General features: G+C 36.5%; 1 protein-coding gene across 1 annotated transcript in view; it reads right to left on the reverse strand.

Annotated features, from left to right (window-relative positions):
* TMPRSS11F (transmembrane serine protease 11F) overlaps positions 1-24041 on the reverse strand; it is a 73578-nt gene that overhangs the window by 10834 nt on the left and 38703 nt on the right. Inside the window, exons 2-7 of the mRNA XM_080796898.1 lie at positions 21752-21903; positions 19912-20030; positions 7919-7983; positions 6086-6249; positions 4292-4330; positions 122-323 (exon numbers count right to left, since the gene is read on the reverse strand). Of these exons, the coding sequence (XP_080653024.1) occupies positions 122-323; positions 4292-4330; positions 6086-6249; positions 7919-7983; positions 19912-20030; positions 21752-21903 (741 nt within the window). The remainder of the gene's footprint in view (positions 1-121; positions 324-4291; positions 4331-6085; positions 6250-7918; positions 7984-19911; positions 20031-21751; positions 21904-24041) is intronic.

Consider the following 24041-nt stretch of genomic DNA (forward strand, 5'->3'; position numbering starts at 1 on the left):
GAGCAGGGCCCGTTTGGAATGGAGCAGAGGGGAAACTGCTGAGCTGGGCTCTTCCCAAGTGCTGAATTGATGACAGTCAACGACTGGGCAAGGAAGACTCACAACAGCCCTGCGGACTTACTTGCGGAAGCAGTGAGCGGCTGTGAGCAGCCAGGTGTTACTGATGAGGCTGGCTCCGCACTGATGGCCTGCCCCTATGAGCTGGAGGCTGACCTGCCATGGCCACTCCCCTTCCAGAGCTGTTTCCCTCCCTCGGACGATCCTTTCAGTAGAGGAGGATGCTGGTAAAGGCATATTTGAAGATGTCATCCTTATTCCACAGCCTGTCACAGAAACATACGTTAGCTTGTTTTCATGAAAAAGAGGAGGGAAAGAACGTATGCTGGTTTGCACTGGGTACAGATGCTTTGGCAGTCCACTGTGCCTGCTGTTTTTAACCCCTTTCTAGGACTCAGCGTCTGAGGTTAGTCCATAGGGGTCAACCTGATCCTTTGAGGCTCAAAAGAAACACTAACAGGTCAAGACCTCCAGCCCGGGAATTCACTTCTCTGTCTATTAAGCATATGTAGATGATTAAATAGATAAAACATTTATTGAACAATAAAAAAATATATATCCTCTACTAAATGTTTTAGGTTTATTTATAATAACACAAACAGAGCCTTGGAAAGAGAACTTAAATTAATAGAGGTCGCCCAGCTGGTAAGTGACGTAAGATTCGGAGGATCTACATCAAATTTGTGTGTTCTTGCCCCTGAGAGAGAGCCCAGTACTAAATGCAGGTCATGATTCTCCCTTGACATGAATTTATACATTGCCTTTGCAAGCCCTGAATTTAAATAGTCTTAATCATGATATTTTTGATTTTCTAAAATTTTAAAGTCTAGTTTCTAAAAAAATTCTGATTCCCTGGCAACAAACTCTGAATTTGTTAGAGTTCAATCAACCTCAATAAGACCTGAAAACATATTGATATATTTTATTAATGTGACTTTTATTTTTTTATTTATTTGTTTAAAGATTTTATTAATTTATGTATTTATGTATTTAGTTATCTATGAGAGAGAGAGAAAGCAGTGAGGGGGTTAGTGAGCGGAAGAGCAGAGGGGGAGGAAGAGGGACAAGCAGACTCTGTGCTGAGTCCAGAGCTTAATATGGGTCTCCATCTTAGGACCCTGACAGAGATCATGACCTGAGCCAAAATCAAGTCAGATGCTTACCTGGCTGAGCCACACATGCACCCTTATTTTTATCTTTTAAAAATAAACTCTATACCTAATGTGGGGCTCAAACTCATGACCCCACATTCAAGAGTGGTATGCTCTACCTACTAGCCAGCTAGGAGCCCCTATTAATGGAACTTTTAATTATTTATATTTTTATTAAAAATACTAGTTTTTTTTAAAAAGAAATTTTTTCAGAAACAGGTTAAAATATATGCCTGAAATCATATTTATAGATTCATCATAATTTTCTCAAAATTAAATAGCTCCAGTTTACAGTGACCATAAAATTGAACAAATAGGATTTCTGGGTTAATATAATGCCATATTGGTAGTGCTCAACTTCCTCTTAAAATAGGCATAGAAGTAACACTAATATAAATAATGTCTACTAGTTTTGAGCCAGGCCCTATAGGTAGTGTTACATATATTTTCTCCAATTTTCACAACAACTGTCTATGTTAGGTGTCATCCTCATATTGTAGATGAAAAATCTGAGTCTATGCTATTTTTCAAAGGCAAAAGGAGCAAATTCACGAAAACTTATGGAAAGATAAGAAAAAAATTTACAAATTCTGGTAAAAACTGCAATATCCAAAGGGGTTTGAAAGCAATTTCTTGGACCACGCAAGCTCTAACCTGTGAACCAGAATTGTGTGGGGAATCCTGGTAAGCTTGACAAAGCCTTTGGCTCCCTGCTATTGTGATTCCTCAGCCCAGGAAATTAAACTACACTGCACTTGTTCCTAGCCAAGCAGAAACTATAGTTTAAACCATCCCACTGTGACTCATAAACTCTTTTCTTCCTCTCCATGTATGCAGAAGCCACATTTCCTGGCACACCATCCTATCAGGACATACAGAAAAGATCAGAAGTTCTATGAAATGCAGTTACCCCATGAAGTGGTCTGAATGTGAACCCCTCACATTTATGTTAAAATCCTGACTCTTCGAGGTCATTGTATTAGCAGGTGAGGACTTTGGGAGATGCTTAACTCACCAGGGTGGAGCCCTGAATCCCACGAATGGGATTATGTCTTATTAAAGAGTCCAACTGCCTTATTAAAGAGTTTCCAGAGAGAGGGGCACCTGGGTGGCTCGGTGGGTTAAGCCTCTGCCTTCGGCTCAGGTCATGGTCTCAGGGTCCTGGGATCGAGCCCAAATCCGGCTCTCTGCTCAGCAGGGAGCCTGCTTCCCCATTTCTCTTTGCCTTTCTGCCTACTTGTGATCTCAATCTCTCTGTGTCAAATAAATAAATAAAATCTTAAAAAAAAAAAAAAGTTTCCAGAGAGATCCCTAGCCCCTTCTGCTCATGGCATGATGATACTTGAAATCTGTGAGTTGGAAGAGGTGCCTCACTTAGCCATGCTGGCATCCTGATCTGACACTTCCAGCCTCCAGAACTGTTAGCAATAAATTTCTGCTATTTATAAACCACCCAGTCCATGATATTTGGTTATGGCACCAAGAATGGAATGAGATGCCCCACGAAAGCAATTTAAACAGTGAATGGAAGAGCACTGGCATCAGTGCTATATTTGGTGGTACAAACCGGGAGGTTGATGTAGTTTTCATAAACTCTGCATCTAAGATCAAAACTTAAGCCTGCATCCAACTGTATAGCATGGTTAGGGCCCCCCAAATCAGATGATATATAAAATCAGAAGACAGACACATCTCTGGAAGTTATTTTCTACAAAAAATTTTAGGACATGTGTTTGGTATCAGGCAAGTTGTGCAAGAAAACATGACCTTAATGTAACAAAAGCAGCCAAACATAAGGGAAAAAATATACAGTGATGAGAGTACATATAACATAAGAGCTGTCCGTAATTAAATAAAATTCAAGAAATCACAGACACATCATAGGAGATACAAAATTCCCATGGAAGAAGACAAAAAGTGACACTAGACAACTGAGATAAGTGTTCTTGGGGAGTACATAATGGGTAAGATCTTTCTGAATGCAGAGGAGAGTGGAACTCTGAACTGGAACTAAAAATAATGATTGACGTGGAGGGCAGAAAATAGAATTCAAATAAATCACCTGTGTTCCCGAGGAACAGCGAAAAAATAGAACAATTGGAATGGAAATCATTCATCAAATTTATAATGGAAGAACATTTTTCCAGAACAAGAAAAATATATATACAGATTGAAAACATTCATAATATCTAGTCAAAATTCAGTGCAAAATATGCTTACATCTCACTCTCTTGGCAAAAAGTTATAGGGCAAAAGATTTCCTACATTCACCTCAGAACACAAAAGGTAACCTATGTCAGAATAAAAAATGCAACAGTTTTAGATTTCTTCTCTACAACAAAACACTAGTAGAAAATGGAATAATGTATATAGAATTTATAGTTAAAGTTTATGACCCAATAATCTTATAAGAAGTTGAGTTAAAGGAGATGGAAGTGGGAAGGCAGAAAATGTACATGCCAGATATTTCAGCAAGAATACAAGAAAACTGAGAAATTGTAACAGACGAAAACCTAACTAGTTACCACTGTTCTCTTGAGTTGTGAGAGAATGTTAAAATACAACATTAGAAAGATAGTTACAAAATTTATAATATCAATAATAATAACATGTATTTTTTTTTACTACCTCCTGCAAGTCATAAAACTTGAAATAGTAGGGGTATCTGGTGGCTCAGTTGGCTGAGCTACTGACTCTTAATTTTGGCTCAGGGCATGATCTCAGGGTCCTAGGATCAAGCCCTGCATCGGGATCCATGCTCAGTGGGGAGTCTGCTGGAGATTCTCTCTCTCATCTTCTCTCTCTGCCTCTCCCCACTGTGCTCTCTGACTCTCTCTCTCTGTTTCTCTAAAATAAGTGTAAAAACTTAAAAAAACCTCGATGTTGTATTTGGTATAAATTTTTTAAATTTAAATGTTTTAAATATTAAAAAAAAGCAGTAATAAAAACACCAAGTATTTGGTTTACAAAAACACAAGGTGAGCAAAAAAAGGCTTTATAAATTCTACTTCTAACTTTTCTGTGGTTTTTATTCATTATCTTTGTTACGAAATGGATAGTTAATTATGGGTTTTGGAACTTACGGCTGTTGAGAAGATTCCTCATCTTTTTACTGTCAATAGCTGGAATAAAGAAAACATTGAATTATTTGGTAGAAGAATATGTTCCTGTTTTTATGTGATTTTGTTCAAAAAGTCACTATAAGAAACGTTTATTATCCAAAGCATCCATATTTCAAGAGTATGTTATTTTTCATAGCCAACTAATATATACATAATTCTGATTTGATTTGGTCCAAAATGTATAATTTTATTGTAAAATGTAAAGAGAGCATTTTTGTTTTCTGTTTTTTGCTATGAGATCTGAAAAAAGAAATTAGGAAATTAGGAAGGAATGTTAAAGATAAATGTCCCTGATTGCCTTCTTTGGGAGATACAGTGTAACTCGAGGATGCAACCTCCAATTCCCATCACAGTTGGTGCTCAGTATATTAGATGTACCAGCCAATGTGTGTCAGGCATACGCCTGATGGCCAGTGTTGAAAGGGCAGCTCCAGGGAAATAAGGGCGTCATAGGTCCCTCACAGCCCAATTTTCCAGCCCTGGTCTACAAGGGATAGGAATTCACTCAGTGCAAGTTGGTGGCCTTCTCTCACTGAGGATTCTTCCTCAAGATGGATGTTGTAGAAGGTTGAAGCTCAGGCACCAGGAACCCACCCATACCACTTTATGCCTCCCTTCTCTGACATCTTTTTTCCCTTCAAAGTTCTCCTCGTGTTCATTTTAGTTTCATTGTTTGTTGGTTTGGTTTGGTTTGGTGTTTTGTTTTACTTTGGAATATAATTAACAGTGAAGGTAGGGACCATACTCTTCATTATTTCTAGTTACTTCATGAAAGTTGTCATTAATAAGTGTGAGGATTCTGTCTCAAAATGGATTTTAAGGATTTTCCTGATTTCCAACAACAGAGAAATTACCTTTAGACAAACTTTTTCTTAAACTCATGGATGCTTAAGGGGAAAAGACTTTCCAGCCCAAAGGACAAGCCTTATTTCTTGGTAATAGATCAGAAATAGCTGCCCTCGAAGTACTTAATCAGAACAGTGAACACAACTGGAACACCTGTGTGCGAGACTTATGCTAGTGTTTGGAGGGAGGGGTAAGGAACTAAAAAGGCACAGTAGGTACTGTGTGCTGACCTTGAGACTTACCATTTGAAACACATTATTATGCCTTTCTGCTTGGATTCCAACTAGCTGTGAGGTAGTTTTAATTTCTTAACATTTTGACCTCATTTTTTTTCTACTTTTGGGGAAAACCAAAACTTTTCTGATTTTTTTTTTGTAAGGAATAAATGAGGAAATGAATGAAACATCATTTTAAATTGGAAATAATCTAGAGAACCTCTTCATAGATCATGTCAATGGTTTGTCCTCCAGGAGTAAACCTTCATAAAGATGTTTGTTTCCCTGATACTGTAGAAGATAACCCCTGGAAGTGACCTGTAAAGACCTCGGGGAGTCAGAACACCTGTGCTTTAGTTTTGACCCTAAGACTTGCTAATCCCATGTCTTACATTTTCCTTGAGTCTCACTTCCTTAAAATGGCAGAAAATAATACTTATCCTTTCATGCTTTTGAAAAGATCCAACAGGGTATATCGGAAAAAACTTAGAGATCTTAGCAAAAGCCCTAAACAAATATGAAAATAAATTCCTAAAATTAAAGTTTGCCTTATAGTGAATTTCTATCTTAGTTTTTTTCTACACCGATATGTGTATATCAGTAGTGAAGTCTTAAAATGGAAGACACTGACCTAAATTCTTATGAAAAATAGAGAAGATTACAAAGGAACCACAAAGATAGTAAAAGAACTTACATGTGAGTGTAAAGGATGGTTTGTTTATAGTCAAAGGCAATTGTTTTGTCTTCAGACTTTGATATAAAATCCTTTCAATTTTTTTCTTGATTTGCTCAGCACTATCAGTAGATGGGTATCGAAACATGAGCACCATAAGAATTTTCATGCCGTGTTCATCTGGACTGAAGAGCAAAAAAGGAGATAAAGCCATATCTCTAGTCATTAACTACTTTTACCTATTAAGATTCATACTGAATTTTAAAAAACAATGGATGAAATATGTGTATATCAGATTTCTAAATTATCTCTAGAAATACTGGCTCAGTTTTGTAGCTGAAAAAATTGTTCTTGCTCTTTACTTGGCTCATCGTCAGCAGGGGAGTGGGAGAGAAGGAGATGTTCATGAAATCATGCTTTATATATACTTAAACAATTTGCTTTTCAAGACATTCTGAGCCATCATAACCAACAACATTTTTCAGCAGTGATACGGGAGAGACAATGCTCTGTGTTCATGAAACCCGGTTACCTTTGCCTCCTGAACACAGAGGTAGATTTCATTTGCTGGCCTCCTTTGCAGTTTATCAAAACTCTAGTGAATTCTGGGCAATGGAATGTGGGCAGAAAAGAGGTACTCCACCTCCGGCCTAGCCCTGACACCTCCCACGCCACCCTCCATGCTTTCACTCTTCCTGTATTTGCCAACCAGAAGCTGAAGTTCCAGTAGGCAATTTCCATTCCACATCTCCCCCAGCACCCACATCCTTAGTGCCACTTCTGACTCTTTGGATTTTGCCTTGGAAATGAAGTAAACCTTTATTGTGTTAAGCCATTTATTTGGGGGGATTTGATGGTCAGTTAATAAGTGTTTGGTAAGTGGATAATTAGAGAAAGCATTTATTAAAGGAAATCTTTTGATGCAGGGAACCCATATTATACTATAATGTATAGGTCTAGAAAGCCTCCAGCTGCCCTTTGAGGATGATTTTAACCTTAAAATAGATAAAGAATCAAAGAAGGAAGGAAGGAGGGAGGGAGGGAGAAAGCAAAGTAAGGAAGGAACGAAAGTAGAGAGGGGGAGAGAAGAAAAGGCAGGGGCTCCCTAACCACATGTATATTTACTCTGCCATCAAGAAGTGAAGCAGACAAATAAGTGTTAAAAATACTTATATTTGTATATTGATTGATAGCCACAGAAAAAGTCTAAAATTTTTTGTCAAAATAGGTAGAAAATAAGATATATTATGCCAGCAAATGCCAAGCATTTTGGACATCATATAAAAAGTATATTTGAGATGGATTCTAATAATTCATTTGAGTCTCTTACAACAAATATATGTTCCATTTATGCATATTGGCTTTTATCAGGACATAAAAATGAAAAGGTATTAGAAATAATAATAAAATTTTTAAATTTATTATTTAATAATAATTTAATAATTATAATTGAATAATAAAAATTATTAGAAATAATAATAAAAATCCAGTGACATTAAAGAAAAACCTTATTGCAGAGAAAGTCATCATCTGTTGTTGTTGGCTAGGCTTAGAATGAGGATAATTGAAAAGAGCTGTTCTAAATTCCTCTTAGCCCTGAGCTGAAGGAGTAGGTAAGTTACCAATGCCATTCGTCTCCTTCCACTGCCTGATAACTGACACTGACTCTTCACACAGAGCACTTTACATCTTCCTATTGTAACTGGGAAATATCTACACAGTAGAAGCTCCACTGCTCAGGGTTTATGAAATCTCTGTCTTCCTGCAGAGATTTGCTTGGAGGAGCTCGGTAGTCCTGCTGATGGAGTACTTCCTACGGGTACAGGTTTGAAGTTGCAAACTAAATTTACATACCTCAGTTTGATGACATGAGATTTGATAAACCGACTCCCTCCAGAACGTCGAAATATCCTAGACATCTGGTTAGACAAATTAAACAAGAGAAGTATTCATCAAAAAAAAAAAAAAATGCTGCTCCTTGTCTTTCCTAAAGAGTTGAGGCAAAGACAGTTTCAGTTTATTCCCAGACTGGAACTGGTTTATCATAGTGATGAGACTAAAAGAGGTTCTAATCCTTGCATAAACAAATAACTTTAACAAAATTGTGTACTTTTGTTAAGCCTCTGTAAAACAGGATAAAAATAATATCTACCTCATAGAGTTGTTTTGAAGATTAAATGAAATAATGTTTATCACACATTTCACACCTTGCCTAGTGTATAGTAAACTATTGATAATGTTCATTTTGATTGTTGTCAAATTAATTTAAGTATCTATGCTACTTTTAAAGGCAGCATCCTCACTTTTAATTAATAATGTAATTTTTTGAGAGGAAGAGAGAGAGTGAGCCCCTGCAGGGAGGGGAGGGGCAGAGGAAGAGGGAGAGAGAGATAATCCCAAGAAGTCTCCACATGCAGTGAGGAGCCTGATGCGACACGGATCTCACCACCCTGAGATCACAACCTGAGCTGGAATCAAGAATTGGACACTTCACCGACTGAGCCATGCAGGCGCCCCAGCATCCTCACGTTTAAGAAAGCTCATCCTAAATTTGTCTTATTCCCAAATATGGAAACTAGCCCACTATTTGTATCAACTCATTGCTTTATTAAATGATTACCCCATTACTAAAGCACTTGACACAATGAGTAACAATGTGTGCCCTTTGACTCTGACACCTGCACTGGTTACTCACCTTTGTGTCGCAGGCAGGCTTTCACAACTGGGACCAACTTTGGGAATAAGTTTCACCACACTCCATACCATTAGCATTTTATTACTCAGCTTTTCCAGCCGGAGCTGTTGAAGGTTTGGAGGCTCAGTGAGCTGATTTCCTGGAACCTAATTCCCAAAACCTAATTCCCACTGTTGAGGCTGTTCCTCACAGTAAAAAGCACTGGACTGAGTCAGAAATCAGAAATTACAGGTCCACATAAGTTTACACAAGGCCCACCTCCCAGCAAATCTAGCCCCCCTCCCCATATGACATTCTTGGGGAAAGGGATAGAATATTGCCTCCCTCCCCACAAGATTTCTCCCTCTCTCTGACTCCTTTAAACTAGTAATAATGCTCAGTTAGATTTTATCAACTAAATATTGAATCTCCCTCCCTTCCTCCAATTCTACTGCTGTGGTTTGAATTCAGCTCTTTCAAAACTCATGCCTGGGCCTCTGCAGTATCCCCTCACTGGCACGTTTCTGTGATTCTGCTCTGTCTTCTCTCCTCCCAGTTGTTCCCCCACAACGCTACCAATCAGGGTGATATTCCTAAAGCGCAAATCTGAGTATGTTATACTCCTGCTTCAAGCCCAGTATCTCCTTTGGTGTGAGCTGCACAATTTTATGCCTTCATTAACCCTTGCCTCACCTCTACCTTCAAAGCCTATTTTCTTATCTACTGAATGACTAGCTCTTTCCCCATCCCACAGGACTGGTTCACACCTTTATGGCTTTGCACATTCATTTCCTCTCCCTACAATGAACTTTTTTCCTCTGTCAAGTCCTTAAATGACAATTCTGTTAGCACCCAGACACTCTAGGGACAAATAAGTTATCTGTGACTTGCCCTCCTTGAAGTTCAGCACTCCTTTATTTGGGCCACCCCAGCGTGTTGCACGTGAGGCTGTTATGGTGATTGTCATGCTGGTTCACAGTTGTGCCTTTCCCACTCTAGACTGTGAGCTGTATGATGGTTGGGAATCTGTCTGACCCATCTTTTTACCTTCAGTGGTTTTTTTTTTTTTCAAGATTTTATTTATTTATTTGACAGACAGAGATCACAAGTAGGCAGAGAGGCGGGCAGAGAGAGAGGAAGGGAAGCAGGCTCCCCGCTGAGCAGAGAGCCCGATGCGGGACTCGATCCCGGGACCCTGAGATCATGACCTGAGCTGAAGGCAAAGGCTTTAACCCACTGAGCCACCCAGGTGCCCCTACCTTCAGTGTTTTGAACACTGCCTGACCCACAGTAAATACTTGATGCATGTTTGAATAAATCCATGAATGAACAAATGAATTAAGAATCAACAATATGGTAAAGGGAAGAAGATAATAACACATTGTTTTGTTTTATCTGCAAATCATGTTGACAAGTGTAAACAGAAATTCATGGGAATCGAAAGCAAGGAAGGAGCCAGGAGACTCCAGTGGTGACCCTCTTTTGTATGGTCGTTCCAGGGGTTTGGATCACTTTTGAGTTCTGTCACTTATGATTTCACTAAGCTTCTCTGAGCTCATTTTATTTCCATATTTCAGGGAACAGGGAGAAAACCTGACTTTAAGGTCATCAGCACTTTATATAAATGTCCTCTGAAATTCTGAACTGTGCACATAATTGTGTTTGGGGAAAAGATCAAGATTCTGATCATATCAGACTATAAGGAAGTGCTAAGAATCTATTCAAACTAAAATGTGATAATTAGCAAGATGATCGTTCCCTGTGGAGGTGACCTCTGTTTTAAAAATGGGTAGATTCTGGTAGAGTACAGTATTGGTGTGACCACTAATAATAACTTACATGTACTAAGTCCATAGTACAGGGTATGCATTGAGCCAGTTCTTTTGCTCAAACCCCATACCACCATAGGAGTAAAATATTTCTAAAATTCTCATCAGCCTCATTTTAAGATAAAGAAGCTGTGTCAGAACACTTAAGTAAACTTGTCTAAGGTGGCATTGTAAGTGCTGGTTCTAGCATATGAACTCGGGGAATCTGGCACTGGATCTTGTGCTTGTTCTAAAGTATGGTAAGTGACACTGAAAACCCTTATACTTAGATGACAGATGTTCAGGTTGGTGGTGGGTAGAGAGTCCTGGGGAAGGAAACCCTGAAAGAAGACCTCCGATACATCTTTTATTCCCAGAATCAAAACCTCATAAAAGATCATCTCTTGAGAGATTGCTTTTTTCCCAGCTTCTGAAAGACTGTTCCTTTTTTGGACACCTAATCATCACTGTCAGCAATTTCTGGAGAAAATTAATGTACTGTTTATACTTTTCTACTGAGAACTCAGTGACATTACATTTAGTCCAAATTACAAAAACTAATTGAATCCTTCCCTTTTCACAGTTCAAACCTAAGAATAGATTTTTTTTTTTGAGATTATTCTGTTTAAAATAAGAGAGTCTAAGCTAAGATGGGGAAAAAGTTCACCATTAAATCAGATCCTACGTGGAGTCCTTGGTTTGAACTCCAGCATCAAAAAACAAAATGACATATTTGAAAATACGTTTGACTCTAATAGTACATCCAGTTACTATCCTCCACAAGCTTGGGCTTGCACCTTCCCTCTGGCTGGGAACTACATGCAGATTAAGTCCTCATGAAAGATCAGTAGTTACTGGATGCCAGCTAGGGAATCCCTTTCCAGGTCCACCCATGAAAATAAGTCAGGCAAGTTCTGCAGATTTTCTGCTACTGTCAGGGGAATATGTAACAATAGAGGGTGAATACACCAATAAAACAAATCCCTGTCCCTTTCTCTCCAAGAAAACTTCCTGCTAGTTCAAAGGGATTTTCCCTTACTCTGAACTCCTAAAATACTTTTAGTTCATGTCGTATACATCTGACAATTATATTCTGTACTGTGACAGCTCTCATATTGCCATATTGTCTTGTTATCTAATCTATCTACTTTATATTCTTTTCCATGCACCAACTTTCATACACAAACTGTATTATAACTCCAATAAGTCAATAAGAGAAAGACAATATCATATGGTTTCACTCATATGAGGAATACCAGAAAAGCACAGAGGATCATAGGGAAAGGGAGGAAGAAATGGAATAGGAAGACATCAGAGAGGGAGACAAGTCATAAGAGATACTTAACTATAGGAAAGAAACTGAGGGTTTTTGGAAGGGAGGTAGGTGGGGGTATGGGATAGCTGGGTCGGGCATTAAGGAGGGCACATGATGTGATGCGCACTGGGTGTTATATGCAACCGATGAATTACTGAACTCTACATCTGAAACTAATGATGTTCTATATGTTGACTAACCAAATTTAAATTAAAAAAATAAATTCCAATAAGGAAGAAACTGTACTATTTAGACCTTGGCATCCTTCATGGTCTTGCACAAAATAGGAGTACAATAACATTTTCACTAACTAATTGATTCTCCAGTTGTGGTTAATCATAAACAACATTGTGAAGAAAAATATGCCCACTTATGCATCTCTTCATAACTCTTCCACTATGTTCTGTCTCCTTCCTTTTTTTTCTCATTTATTTATTCACTCAGTGCAATTGACTAAGAATATTCTATGTTTAAGGCACTGTGACAACACTGGATAAAAATTATTAAGCAAAAAGTTGTGGTCTCTGGACTCATAGAATAGAAGGATAGACAGTAATCAACAAAAATACATTAATTAAAAGATGTAACTACTAATATAGTAAAGTAATACAGGATAATGGCTCGGGGTATATAATGACTAAGTGTTCTCCAAGGAGGGGCATTTAAGTGATATCTGAAATATCAGAAGGAATAAGCAAAAGAACAAGATCATGGGACGATCTTCCAGGGGGAAGGAACAGAATGTGCAGAGCATCCAAAAAGAAGGCCAATATGGTTAGAGAACAATGAGCAAGGAGGAGAATGCATTGGAGGAATAGTCAGAACCAGAGCATTACATTCCTTGGAGGGCTTCATAAAAAGTTTGGATTTTGTGCTAAGTACATTTGGAAGCCACTTATGAAATTTTATGCAAATTAATATATAATATGTTTTTAAAAGATCATCTGGTTGCTATGTAGACAGGATAATGGAGGAGAGAGCCTGAATGGAGGCAAAGATTGTGGTAAGCCACAACACATTAGCTAGGTCCAGGATGGAGACAGTGAATTAGAAGTAGAAACAGCATTTGTGAATGGATTAGAAACAATGATAAGGGAAAATACTACTGTAGCAACTAGATGGACTGTGATGTCATTGGCCGAGTGGAAAAAATAGGAATTAGAGAGTGAGAAAGAGAATGACTTAAGAATTGGATTTAGATATAACATCAAGATGCCTATGAGAGATCCAAGTGGGAAATGTCAAGTAGACCACTGAATGCACAAGTCTGGGGTTTAGCGATACCTGGGTTAGAGATCAAAATTTTAGAATTAGAGTTATTGTATATTCATCGGTACTCCTCCCCCTCTTTTTTTTTTTCCTGCTAAGAGAACCATTCTTTCCTACAGGGAACTCATTCCATATGGCCCAGATAGAGCTAAACTTGCCCCTTTTCCCATCTACCACAAAGGTGACATAGATTTATTCTCTTGGTCACACTGATTAGTGTAGGATTGAGGAGGTATTCCAACTTTGGCCAACTAGATTGGTTCTTCAAATTTTCCTCCAAGGACTATTATGGAAAATTGTCTTTATCTTTTTCATTTAATACCTGGAAACATGTGAATATAGAGTAGATGTAAGCTGTATCATCTGCCACGTGGAGAAAGCCTGAAGACATAGTTTGAGCCTCTGAATCCCACCATACCTGAAGTCAAATGAATCTCTAGATTTTCCCATCATCTCTCCTCCTTCCCTTCCTCTCTTCCTTCCTTCCTCTTTGACTTGTTCATTGGGTTTCTGCTATTTTCTACCCAAACTGTCCCATTTATTATGGAAATTTACAGAGCAATAGAAGAAAAAGAAGCAAAATCAGGATCATGTCTCGGATGATCTGGAGGCCTAGGCCAATAGGAATTATATTGTCTCTAATCACAAGCAAATGATTTTTTTTCCTCTTAAGAAATTTATTAAGAAGCTGAATTCACATATAGTTGATGAATTGTGGTGAAAGAGGAATTGTAGCAAATATTTGTTTGGTAAAACGGCATTTACTGGGCAAGTGCACAAATGCTCCAGCTTCTACAAGAGTTGATTGGTAACAGCTCACACCAACACTTCTCCAGAGGCCTGCCCTTGTCTGACTCGAGCATCTTACTTATTGATGTCTGGGAGCTTGTGCTTCACCTTGCCTGGACAGCCCTTGTTGGTGTAATAGAAACAGCCCAGCCCTCTCACGTCTGGGTGCAATTACCTCTATGACGTAATTTAGTATTAACCTTTTGTATTATTCTGAGCATTGATTTTCAAAATGATGCTAATGATTCATTGAGGATGTAAAAAATATTAGAACTTCTATTTATATTTATTTTTAAATTAAAAAAAAAAGTTTTCAGAGCACTGTCCCCCAGGTGGGGAATCCTACCAGGAGTGCACTAATTACCTAATGTCTCCAAGGGGAAAGTAAGGATCAGTCTGTTAAAATGACATCTAGCTCAGTGATAGTTTTAGAATAGGTTCTCAGTAATTCCTTGCTGTATTGCTTTGAATTAAATAGTCATACTTCACTCATTGATTTTAACATAATGAAAGTAATAACTCCTAGTTTAAAAAAATAATTGTTATCTTATTTTAATTACTATATTAGGCATTTTTTAACTCTGCTGAGAACAATAGAACACATATTAAAAATAAATCCATTATTCAAACAAAACCATTCTGTGGCAAACACTCCCACACATCTGGCTCTGAGATTTCAGATGGGCCTTGAGGAAGAGAATGACACTAGAGAAAACAACTATCTGTAAAAAATTGTTGCTGAACCTCACATTGGAGCACCTAAATATATAAAACAAATATTAACAGAAATGTGGGGAGAAATAGCAATAAGATGCTAGTAGAGAATTTCAGTACACCACTTGAAACAATGAATAGATCATCTAGTCAGAAAATTAATGCAGAAACAGTGAACTTGAACAATGCTATAAACCAAGTGGCCCTAGCATACATGAATAGAACATTCTACCCAAGAGCAGCTGAATACACATTTTTCTCTCAAGTGTGCATAGAACATTCTCTAAGCTAGATCATATGTTAGGCCACAAAATAAGTCTCAATAAATTTAAGAAGATTCAAGTTTTATCAGTTATCTTTTCTGACCACAATGGTACAAAACTGGAAATCAAAAACAACAGAAAAATAAGAAAATACACAAATGTGGAAATAAAACAGCACATCCCTGAATAACCAATAATTCAAAGAAGAAATCAAAAGCAAAAATTAAAAAAAAAAGGCAAAAAATCTTGAGATAAGTGAATGTGGGTATACAACATACCAAAAACTTGAGCAATGCAGAAAAAATAGTTCTAACAGGGAAGTTTATAGTGATAAACACCTATATTAAGAAAAAAGAAAGATCAGGTACCTGGGTGGCTCAGTTGGTTAAGCCTCTGCCTTTGGCTCAGGTCATGATCCCTGCTCCCTCCCAGGCTCCCTGCTCAGTGAGTGGTAAACCTGCTTGTCCCTCTCCCTGCCCCCTCTCCCAGGCTCATGCTCTCTCTCACTAGCTATCTCTGTCTCTCGCTCTCAAATAAATAATCTTTTAATAAAAAAGAGAAAAAAGAAAATCTCAAATAAACAACCTAACTTCATACCTTAGGAAACTAGAAAAAAAGAAAAAACCCTAAAAACTAAGTCCAAAGCTACCAGAAGGAAGGAAATAACAGACCAGAACAGAAGTAAATGGAATAGGGACTAGAAAAATAATAGAAAAGATCAATGAAACTAGGAGTTGGCTTTTGGAGAAGGTAAACAAAATTGACAAATCTTTAGTTAGACTAAGGAAAAAAGAGAGAAGATGCAAATAAAGTCAAGAATAAAAGAGGAGACATTACAACTGATACCATAGAGATGAAAAAGGATGTTAAGAGACTGCTGTCTCCTGACTGAGAACCCCTGGACTAGACTGTGAGTCACAGAAACACAGCCTAGAAGAAAGTCTATCTGCTCTAAAAACTTTAGGAGAGACTCAGCACTTAGAAATACCAAATACAAAAGAGAAGGGGCATGAAAAGAGATTATAAAAGCCAGTAATATTTCTATACACCAATAAAAACCAGTAAGAAAATGTTCTTTAAAAAGACACTGATTAACAATGATAAAAAAGAGCCTCTAATATTACATTTAACCAAAGATGAACAAGGCCTTTAAGGAAAATATTTTAAAGTTTTAGTGAAATACAGTAAATATGTATAAATAAATGATGATGTTAATTATTTCTCTAGACCTCTAGATTTGAAGCATGCTAAATAAAAATCCCAATATGAAGGCATGCATGTATGTGTGTGTGTATATATATTCCTTGATATGGAAAAGAAAAGGGCCAAAAATAACCAAGACATACCTGGAGAAGATGGTGATAAATTCAGGTGAACTAGGTTGAAGGGTGGCCCCCTAAAGAGATACATCTATCTGGAACATGTGGATGTGACCTTATCGGACAGAGTCTTTGCAGATTCTATGTTAAGGATCTCAAGAAAACAACAATGTGGGCTGTCCGGCAACATCCTGAATCTAATGATACTAATCTCATAATCCAATGTCCTTACTGGACTGGAGAAACACGAAGGTCAGGATGGAGACAGAGACTGCAGCTATGTAGCTATGTGCCAGGGAATGCCTGAAGTTACCAGAAGCTGAAAGAGGCAATGAAGGGTTCTTCCCTAGTGCCTTCCAAGGGAGCCAGCACTGTTGATACTTTGCTTTCATATTTCTGGTTTCCATAACTGTGAGAGAATAAATTTCTATTGTTTTCAGCCACTAGTTTATGGCAATTTGGTACAACAACACTAGGAAACTAATACAACAGGTATCTACACTTATTGTCAAACTATGGAGGATAAAACATTGTAGTATTGACACAGTGGAAAAAAAGCTGATCAACAGAGCAGATTAGAGAGCAGAGCAACATCCTGATTCACACATGGAAACTTGACTTGTGGCAGAAATGGCATGGCAGATCAGGCAAGAAAAGACTGATTGTTCAACCAGTGGTGCTAAGAGAAATGCTTATTCATATAAGGGGGAAAAATGAAATTAAATCCTTAAGTCAAACACATATGCAAATATCAAGTCTATGTAGAATAAAGAAGACTTAAATGCAAAAAGGAAAAATGGTTTTTTTAAGACAGTGATATCAGGGTCAGAAAGGATTTCTTACACAAACACAAAGTACACTAATAATAAAAGAAAAGAATGATGTATATAACTATACTAAAATTCAGAACACTGTTCATTAAAATGTATTATAAAGAAAATGAAAAGCCAAGCCACAAAATGGAAAAAGATTCATTTCTCAAAAGGAAGCATTCATTTCCCAAAAAATCTTTCTCTTTTTCCCAAAAAATGTTTCTGAGAATAAATTAAAAGACAAAATTATAAGAGGAAATGGACATATTACAGTGTATGTTCAGTAAAAAGATAAAGAAAAAAAAGAAATAGGCAAAAAATAATGAGTACCTATCTATAAAGGACAAATGGTTGATAACCACTGATGAACATTATTAATAATAGGGAAAATGCAAATTAAATTCACAATGAGTCACTACTGTACATATGTACATACATACATGTATACATACCAACCAGTTTGGCAAAAGTCAATTTTGTAGAAGATTTTGATGAGAAGGTAGGGCAACATGAATTCATTCCCTGCTGGTGGTGATGCAAATGTCTACAAACCCCCTGGAAAACCATTGATCAGAATCTGCTAAAATTGAGTCTGAGCAAAACCTATGACCCAGCAAATCATCCGCTTGGCTTATGACCTGGGAAGGCTCTTGCACATGCATAGGAGTGCATGCACTAATCTGCAAGGATGTTAATTAGCTGCATTATCATAATTATAAAAGTGAAAATAGCTGAAATATTTGTCCACCTTAGAATGAATTAATAAATAGTAGTATATTCTTTCTAGGACATACTACACAGAAGTGAAAATAAATGATGTAGCTATAGTTACATGCATCAAAATGGGAAAACCTCAAAGAAATAATGTTGAGTGAAATAATGAAGTCACAGAAAGAAATAATATGATTATATTTACATAAATTTCAAATGAGGCAAAATTATATAATACGCTATTTGAGTATTCATACCCTGTGTTAAAACCACAGTATGATTAAATCCAAACTCAAAACAGTTTTTAACTATGAAGAAGAGAGGAAAAAGAACATATAGCAGTTTCCTAGGTACTGGTAAGTTTCTATTTCTGAAATTTGGTGGTGGGTTCTTGGATATTCACCTTAAAATGTTTTATGCTCTTTCTAAAGTATAGTGATATCCCAACAAAAATGAATGAAAGAAAAAATACCAAATACCAAGACACATCATTACAAAATTTCAGAAAACAAAAAGGAGAGTACAAAAGTTTCTAGAGAAAGAAGAGATTACTTAAAAAGAAACACAACTTCTCATATAATGAGTAATAAATATAATGAGTAATAAAAATGAACCAAGGCCTCAGGTGGTCTGAGGGAAAATGATTTTCAATTTAAAGGTTTACATTCTAACTGTCACTTGAGTGGACTGTAGAATAAAAGATTTATTCAACATAAAATAATTAATAAATGTTCTCTCCCATGCACTTTTTCTTTAGGAAGGTGCTTGAGGACATAACCCACCATTATCAAGGAAAATATGAGATGCAGGAAGCAATGGCTCACACACACTACAGCAATCCTGTTTGGACCCGGGTTACCTCTCTGAAGGGGACCTAGAAAGCAACCAGTTCAAATTGAAGCTGAAAGCAAAAAGTTTTGAGAAAGAATTAAAGAAACAGTAAGACTTTGGACATATCTGAGGATATAGTAAAATAACAGAGGACTTAAAATAAATGAGCGAGTTTTATTCAAAACTGCTTTTGGGAACACTCTCGTGTGGCAACACTATTGTAAAAAACACTGTTTTTGTTAAAGGACAAGCACTACTTAAATAGCTATGGAAATGAAAATACTATTCATTGCTTTTCAATATTTAGAATCAATCCATATGAAGATTAAAAAAATAAAATGAAGTACTTTCCTACATTGTTAATAAGTCAAAGAAAGGAAAGTACAGTGAGTGAAGGGTTGAAGTGCTAAAGTCATCTTTTAATTAAGCTAATAAATAATTATACTAATTTAGTCTTCTTTCTATAGAGCTATTCCTTCATTGTTCCAGAATAACTCTCGGAAGCTTTAAGGAGTACACTCTAAGCTAATATACTGGGTTTTGCTAAACAAATCTACGGTCTCCACAGACATGGTTCTCATGGGACAAAAATGGAAGACTATTCTATTTGACTTTCTGCTATGATAGGTAAAGATTTAGTTTGCTAATATACTTTGAAAATTAGAAATGCCTTGATAAATGCACAGTTTTCAAGGGAAACCATGAGTGGCATAAGTAGATTTGAGATTGACATTAAAAGTTTTAGATGCGGGCACCTGGGTTTCTTATGTGGTTAATCGTCTTTATCTTGATTTTGGCTCAGGTCGTGATTTCAGGGTCATGAGATCCAGTCTGCACTGGACTCCACACTGGGCCTGGAGCCTGCTTATGAATCTCTCTCCCTCTCCCTCTGCCCCTCCCTGCCCCAATCTATTTCTCTTTCAAAGAAAAAATTACAGGTGCATATTTTGTATGTGATGCTTTACATGCTTTTTAAAACATAAGTAAGAAAATGATAAGGCAAACATGGAAATCATATGTTCTTATGTTAAAAAAGTTGAAGGAAAATGAACCAGAACAGAAAATCAAGAATTAAAAATAGGAAGTACATCTGTTTCAACCAACACTTTTCTTGGTTGCTAATTAGTAGCCTACTCTAATCTACATATGTTTAATGGTATGTAACATTATTCTAAATATTTTACATATATTAAGTTATTTAATCCTCACAACCGTATGGCTTAGATATTATCTACATTTTGCACAAGAAGAGTTTGAGGCATGGAAACTAAGTTCTTATAGCAACCACACTGAAAGTGAAACAGAAAAACACGTGAACTTTTAAAATTTCTATTAGGCTTACCATTCTCTCAATCTGATGACTCCTTTCTATAAACTCTCTTGAGCTTTTCATTCCATAATTTTCTTTGTACTTTATATTTGTGATTTTAAAAGAGGCAAGGTAATAGAATGACTTATCATCTGAAAGGCAAACATAAATAAAAGATAAATAAATAAATAAATAAATAAATAAATAAAAGATCCATGCTTAAATATAATCAGTTTCTAGTTTCCCAACCCCAGGAAATAGGTTTATTTCTTCTTGGTACAAAAGTTATTATGGACATTTTTCAAACATTTTGTAATTGTATCATTGTATCCAGCTAAAATAGAAAATTCAGGCCTCCAAGTACACTTTAGAATATTTTTTACAGTGTTTATGCATATCAAAATTTTTATACAATTGGACATGCAAAATGAAAAATAAATATTGAAAGCAATTGCTGAAAGTCATGTAAAAATTATCAATTTCCTCAAAGAACTGTAACATAGATTTATTTTAGGTAAGCTGTGTTATGAAGATACATTGAACAGGCTATCAGTTTTCTCTATGCTGCTAATAAATATTAGTATTCATTGTTTTCACTTTTTGCCTATTCACGTCTTAATTCTCAGCAGTCCACTCTTGACATACCACTGAAACTTCCGTTGTCAAGGACAACAGTTGTAATATGTAATAGCTACCTTTTTAAGGGTCTTTTTACTTTTCTTTTTTTAAAATCTTGATTGTTTTTCAGCCTTAATCATATTCCCTGAAACCCCATTTTAGGCCTTGTGGACCCATATTCTAACTTTCTTCCTCCCTGGCCACACTTTTTCAGTGACCTTGGAGAACTCTTTATTTCTACTGCTATCCTTAGCCACCCACTGTTCTATCCTTGCTCGGGACATGTAAATAACCACTTCTGGGTGAGCCTAGCAGAGATATCCTCAACCATCAATTATTTGTTGATGTTAAAAGATCAATTAGGTTGGTGTACCTGGGTGGCTCAGTTGGTTAAGCACCTGCTTTTTCAGCTCAGGTCACGATCTCAGGGTTCTGGGATCAGGCTCCCTGCTCAGTGGGGAGTTCACTTGTCCTTCTCCCTCTGCTCACCCTCTCTGTCTCTCTCTCAAATAAATAAAATCTTCAAAAAAAAAAAATCAACTGGGGCACATTCACATTTTCAAGAGTAAATGTGAACAAATAGTAATTCCAGTTGGGCAACACCAAACCAAAAGTGATCAGGAGCCCTCCACCAACAGGAGTGAGGGGAGGTTTGTATAGAGAAGATGCAGAAGCAAAGCAAGGAAATTATTTGATTGGCTATAGCTTAAGCAGTTGCCTTATATTGGTTTAGGAAAAAAAATATGAAACTTGGTACATGGTGTGATTTGTCTTTAAAGATTAAGCTTTTCACTCTTCTTTCTCATTTTAAAGTTTTATCACTTTAAAAAATTTTTATTTATTTGAGAGAGAGGGCAAGAGAGGAGAGAGAGAGAGAGAGAGAGAGAACTAGTAGGGGTGGGGGAAGAAGGAGGAGAGGGAGAAGCAGAATCCCAGCTGAAGAGTGATCTTGATCCTAGAGTCATGACCTAAACTGAAGGTAGATGCTTAACTGACAGAGCCACCCAGGTACCCCAAAACTATATCGCTTTTAGATGTGTCTATCTATGTAATAATGTTTGTTGCAAGTCTCACTGGCTAGAAATATGTAACACTGAACTCAATACTGGAGCAAACAATAATTTAACATCAATAAGAGATTAGTAATTAAAATTTTAATATCATGCAAATAGTATTTTTTATACGAGAGAATTTCAAGATATTAAGTCACAGAGCACTTAGCATTAGGCAATAGAAATGTGACCTGGATACTTACCCTCAACAACAAAATGCGTGACAATACCAATTGCAATTCCTATGATTGCTACAATTGCCAAAGTGAAAAGAGCTAGACGTATAGGATCCCAAAAATGCTGTCTTCTTTGATATTCAACTCGTGGGTAATCAGCTTCTGAAAATTCAAGTGGTCTGTGATAATAGAAACAATAATAAAACAATAAGAAAGTCATTATGATTCCACTTTATGTCCACTTAATACATTCCTCTAAAAAAATAGTTTATACTGCTAACTAATAATAGGATACTTAGATCTTGAAAAGAACACAAGGATTTGATTTGTATACACTTTTTTTAATTAAAGATTTTATTTATTTATTTGACAGAGAGAGATCACAGTAGACAGGGAGGCAGGCAGAGAGAGAGAGAGCTGAGCAGAGAGCTTGATGCGGGACTCGATCCCAGGACCCTGAGATCATGACCTGAGCCGAAGGCAGCGGCTTAACCCACTGAGCCACCCAGGCGCCCTATACACTTTTCCAATAGCCCAATCACAGTACAAATTTTGGTTAAAGTTCTACTGATACTGACATTCAAGTAAGAATATCTTCTTATGGCATTTTGTCTGACATATTAGCAATTTGATATTTGAATGGTGAAACACAAAGATTAAGTTATTAAAAAGGTAATTTATAAATAACATTTTCATATTTTAATAAGGGAGTTTCTAGCAACAGAATTATACAATAATCTCATCAATTCTACTTGATTAAAAATTTAAAAAAACCTTTACATGAATACTTTTTTAATGACCTTAAGAATTTCTTAATGATTTCTTTTAAAAGTAGCAACATTACTTTTGAAGACCTGATTATGGTTCTTTGTATTTTAGTAGCACTCCCAATGAAATCAGAAATTGTGAATTGTACTTGATAAGTACAGTCCCGAAGAAGACTATTTCCATTTGACTTTTACCTATCCCTACTCACGTACTACCTCCCCACTCAAAATATCTTGTTATTAAGATTATCAATCTTTTGATTATTTATTAATCAAAATTTATTAACTTTATTTTCCAAATGGCAGAATAACATTCAGTGTTTAATATCATTCAAGAAAGATATTTTATGTTTTTATATTTTTAATCTTATTTAACAATATTTATTGTAAACTTTATTCATTAAATGAGATAATAGCATTCTTAGGATGGTACCTACCACACTACAACAATGTTTCAGGAGCAGTTCTAGATGCTTAGAGACACAAAGATTTTAAGATATACTTTTTGCTTATTGGAAACTCACTCTTTTATAAGAGGATACAGATGTAGAATCAAGTAATTAATAAATAGTGTGAAATGTGCCAAAATAAAACTTGATGCAAGAATAGAAAGCAATTAACTTTTTGGGATCTGTGTCAGGATGTTTTATCAGGTGACATGATTAAACTTTGAGTGTTAAAAGTTCTCCAGGCATAAAAAAGGAAAAAAGAAAAGAAAAAAATTAACATATGCAAAAAAAGGGGGGGGTGCTAAGGATGTGAAATGGTATTCATTACTAATATAGTAGTCCCCTTTTATTCCCTTGGAATATGTTCTGAAATCCCCAGTGGATGCCTGGAATTGTGAATAGTGCCAAACCCTTTTTTTTTCTTATACATACATATGTATGATAAAGTTTGATTTATAAATAAGGTATAGTAAGAGATTGACAATAATAATAAAATAGAGCAATTATAACAATATACTGTAATAAAAGTTATGTATATATGATTTCTCTCAAAACATCTTACTGCACCATGCTCATTCTTCTTCTTGTGATGATGCGAGATGAAAAAAATGAATGATATAAGCACTGTGACTAGCATTAAGCTACTACTACCTTCTGACAAGTCAGAAGGAGGATCATCTGCTTCAGGTAGACCATAGGCAACTGAAACCACAGAAAGTCATGTCTCTAATAAATAGGGAGTGTGGGGGGTGCTACTGTAATTAGTACTGGGAGTGAAAATATAAAATACTGCTTTTGCCCTTAAGGAATTTGTGGTCTCCAAAGTATGTGCATGATTGCATTCTTTCTCAGCACTACTGTACTAGAAAGAGGATATGCTAAGGCTGGTGGACTGATTGGGTCATGAGGAGTCCCATAACCCAAAGTAAAAAGTTTGAAATTGACTCTGCAGAAGACGGGGAGCCAATAAAAGCTGTAATCAGACTGAGAATTTAGGATAATCACAGGATGAGGATTAGAGCAGGAGTGCAGACAGGAAGACCAATTTAAAGGTTATTTTGAAGGTCCAGGAGAAAGATGGTGAGGATGGTGAGGACCTGA

Source organism: Martes martes (assembly GCF_963455335.1).
Source record: "Martes martes genome assembly, chromosome: 2".
Taxonomy (NCBI): Eukaryota; Metazoa; Chordata; class Mammalia; order Carnivora; family Mustelidae; genus Martes; species Martes martes.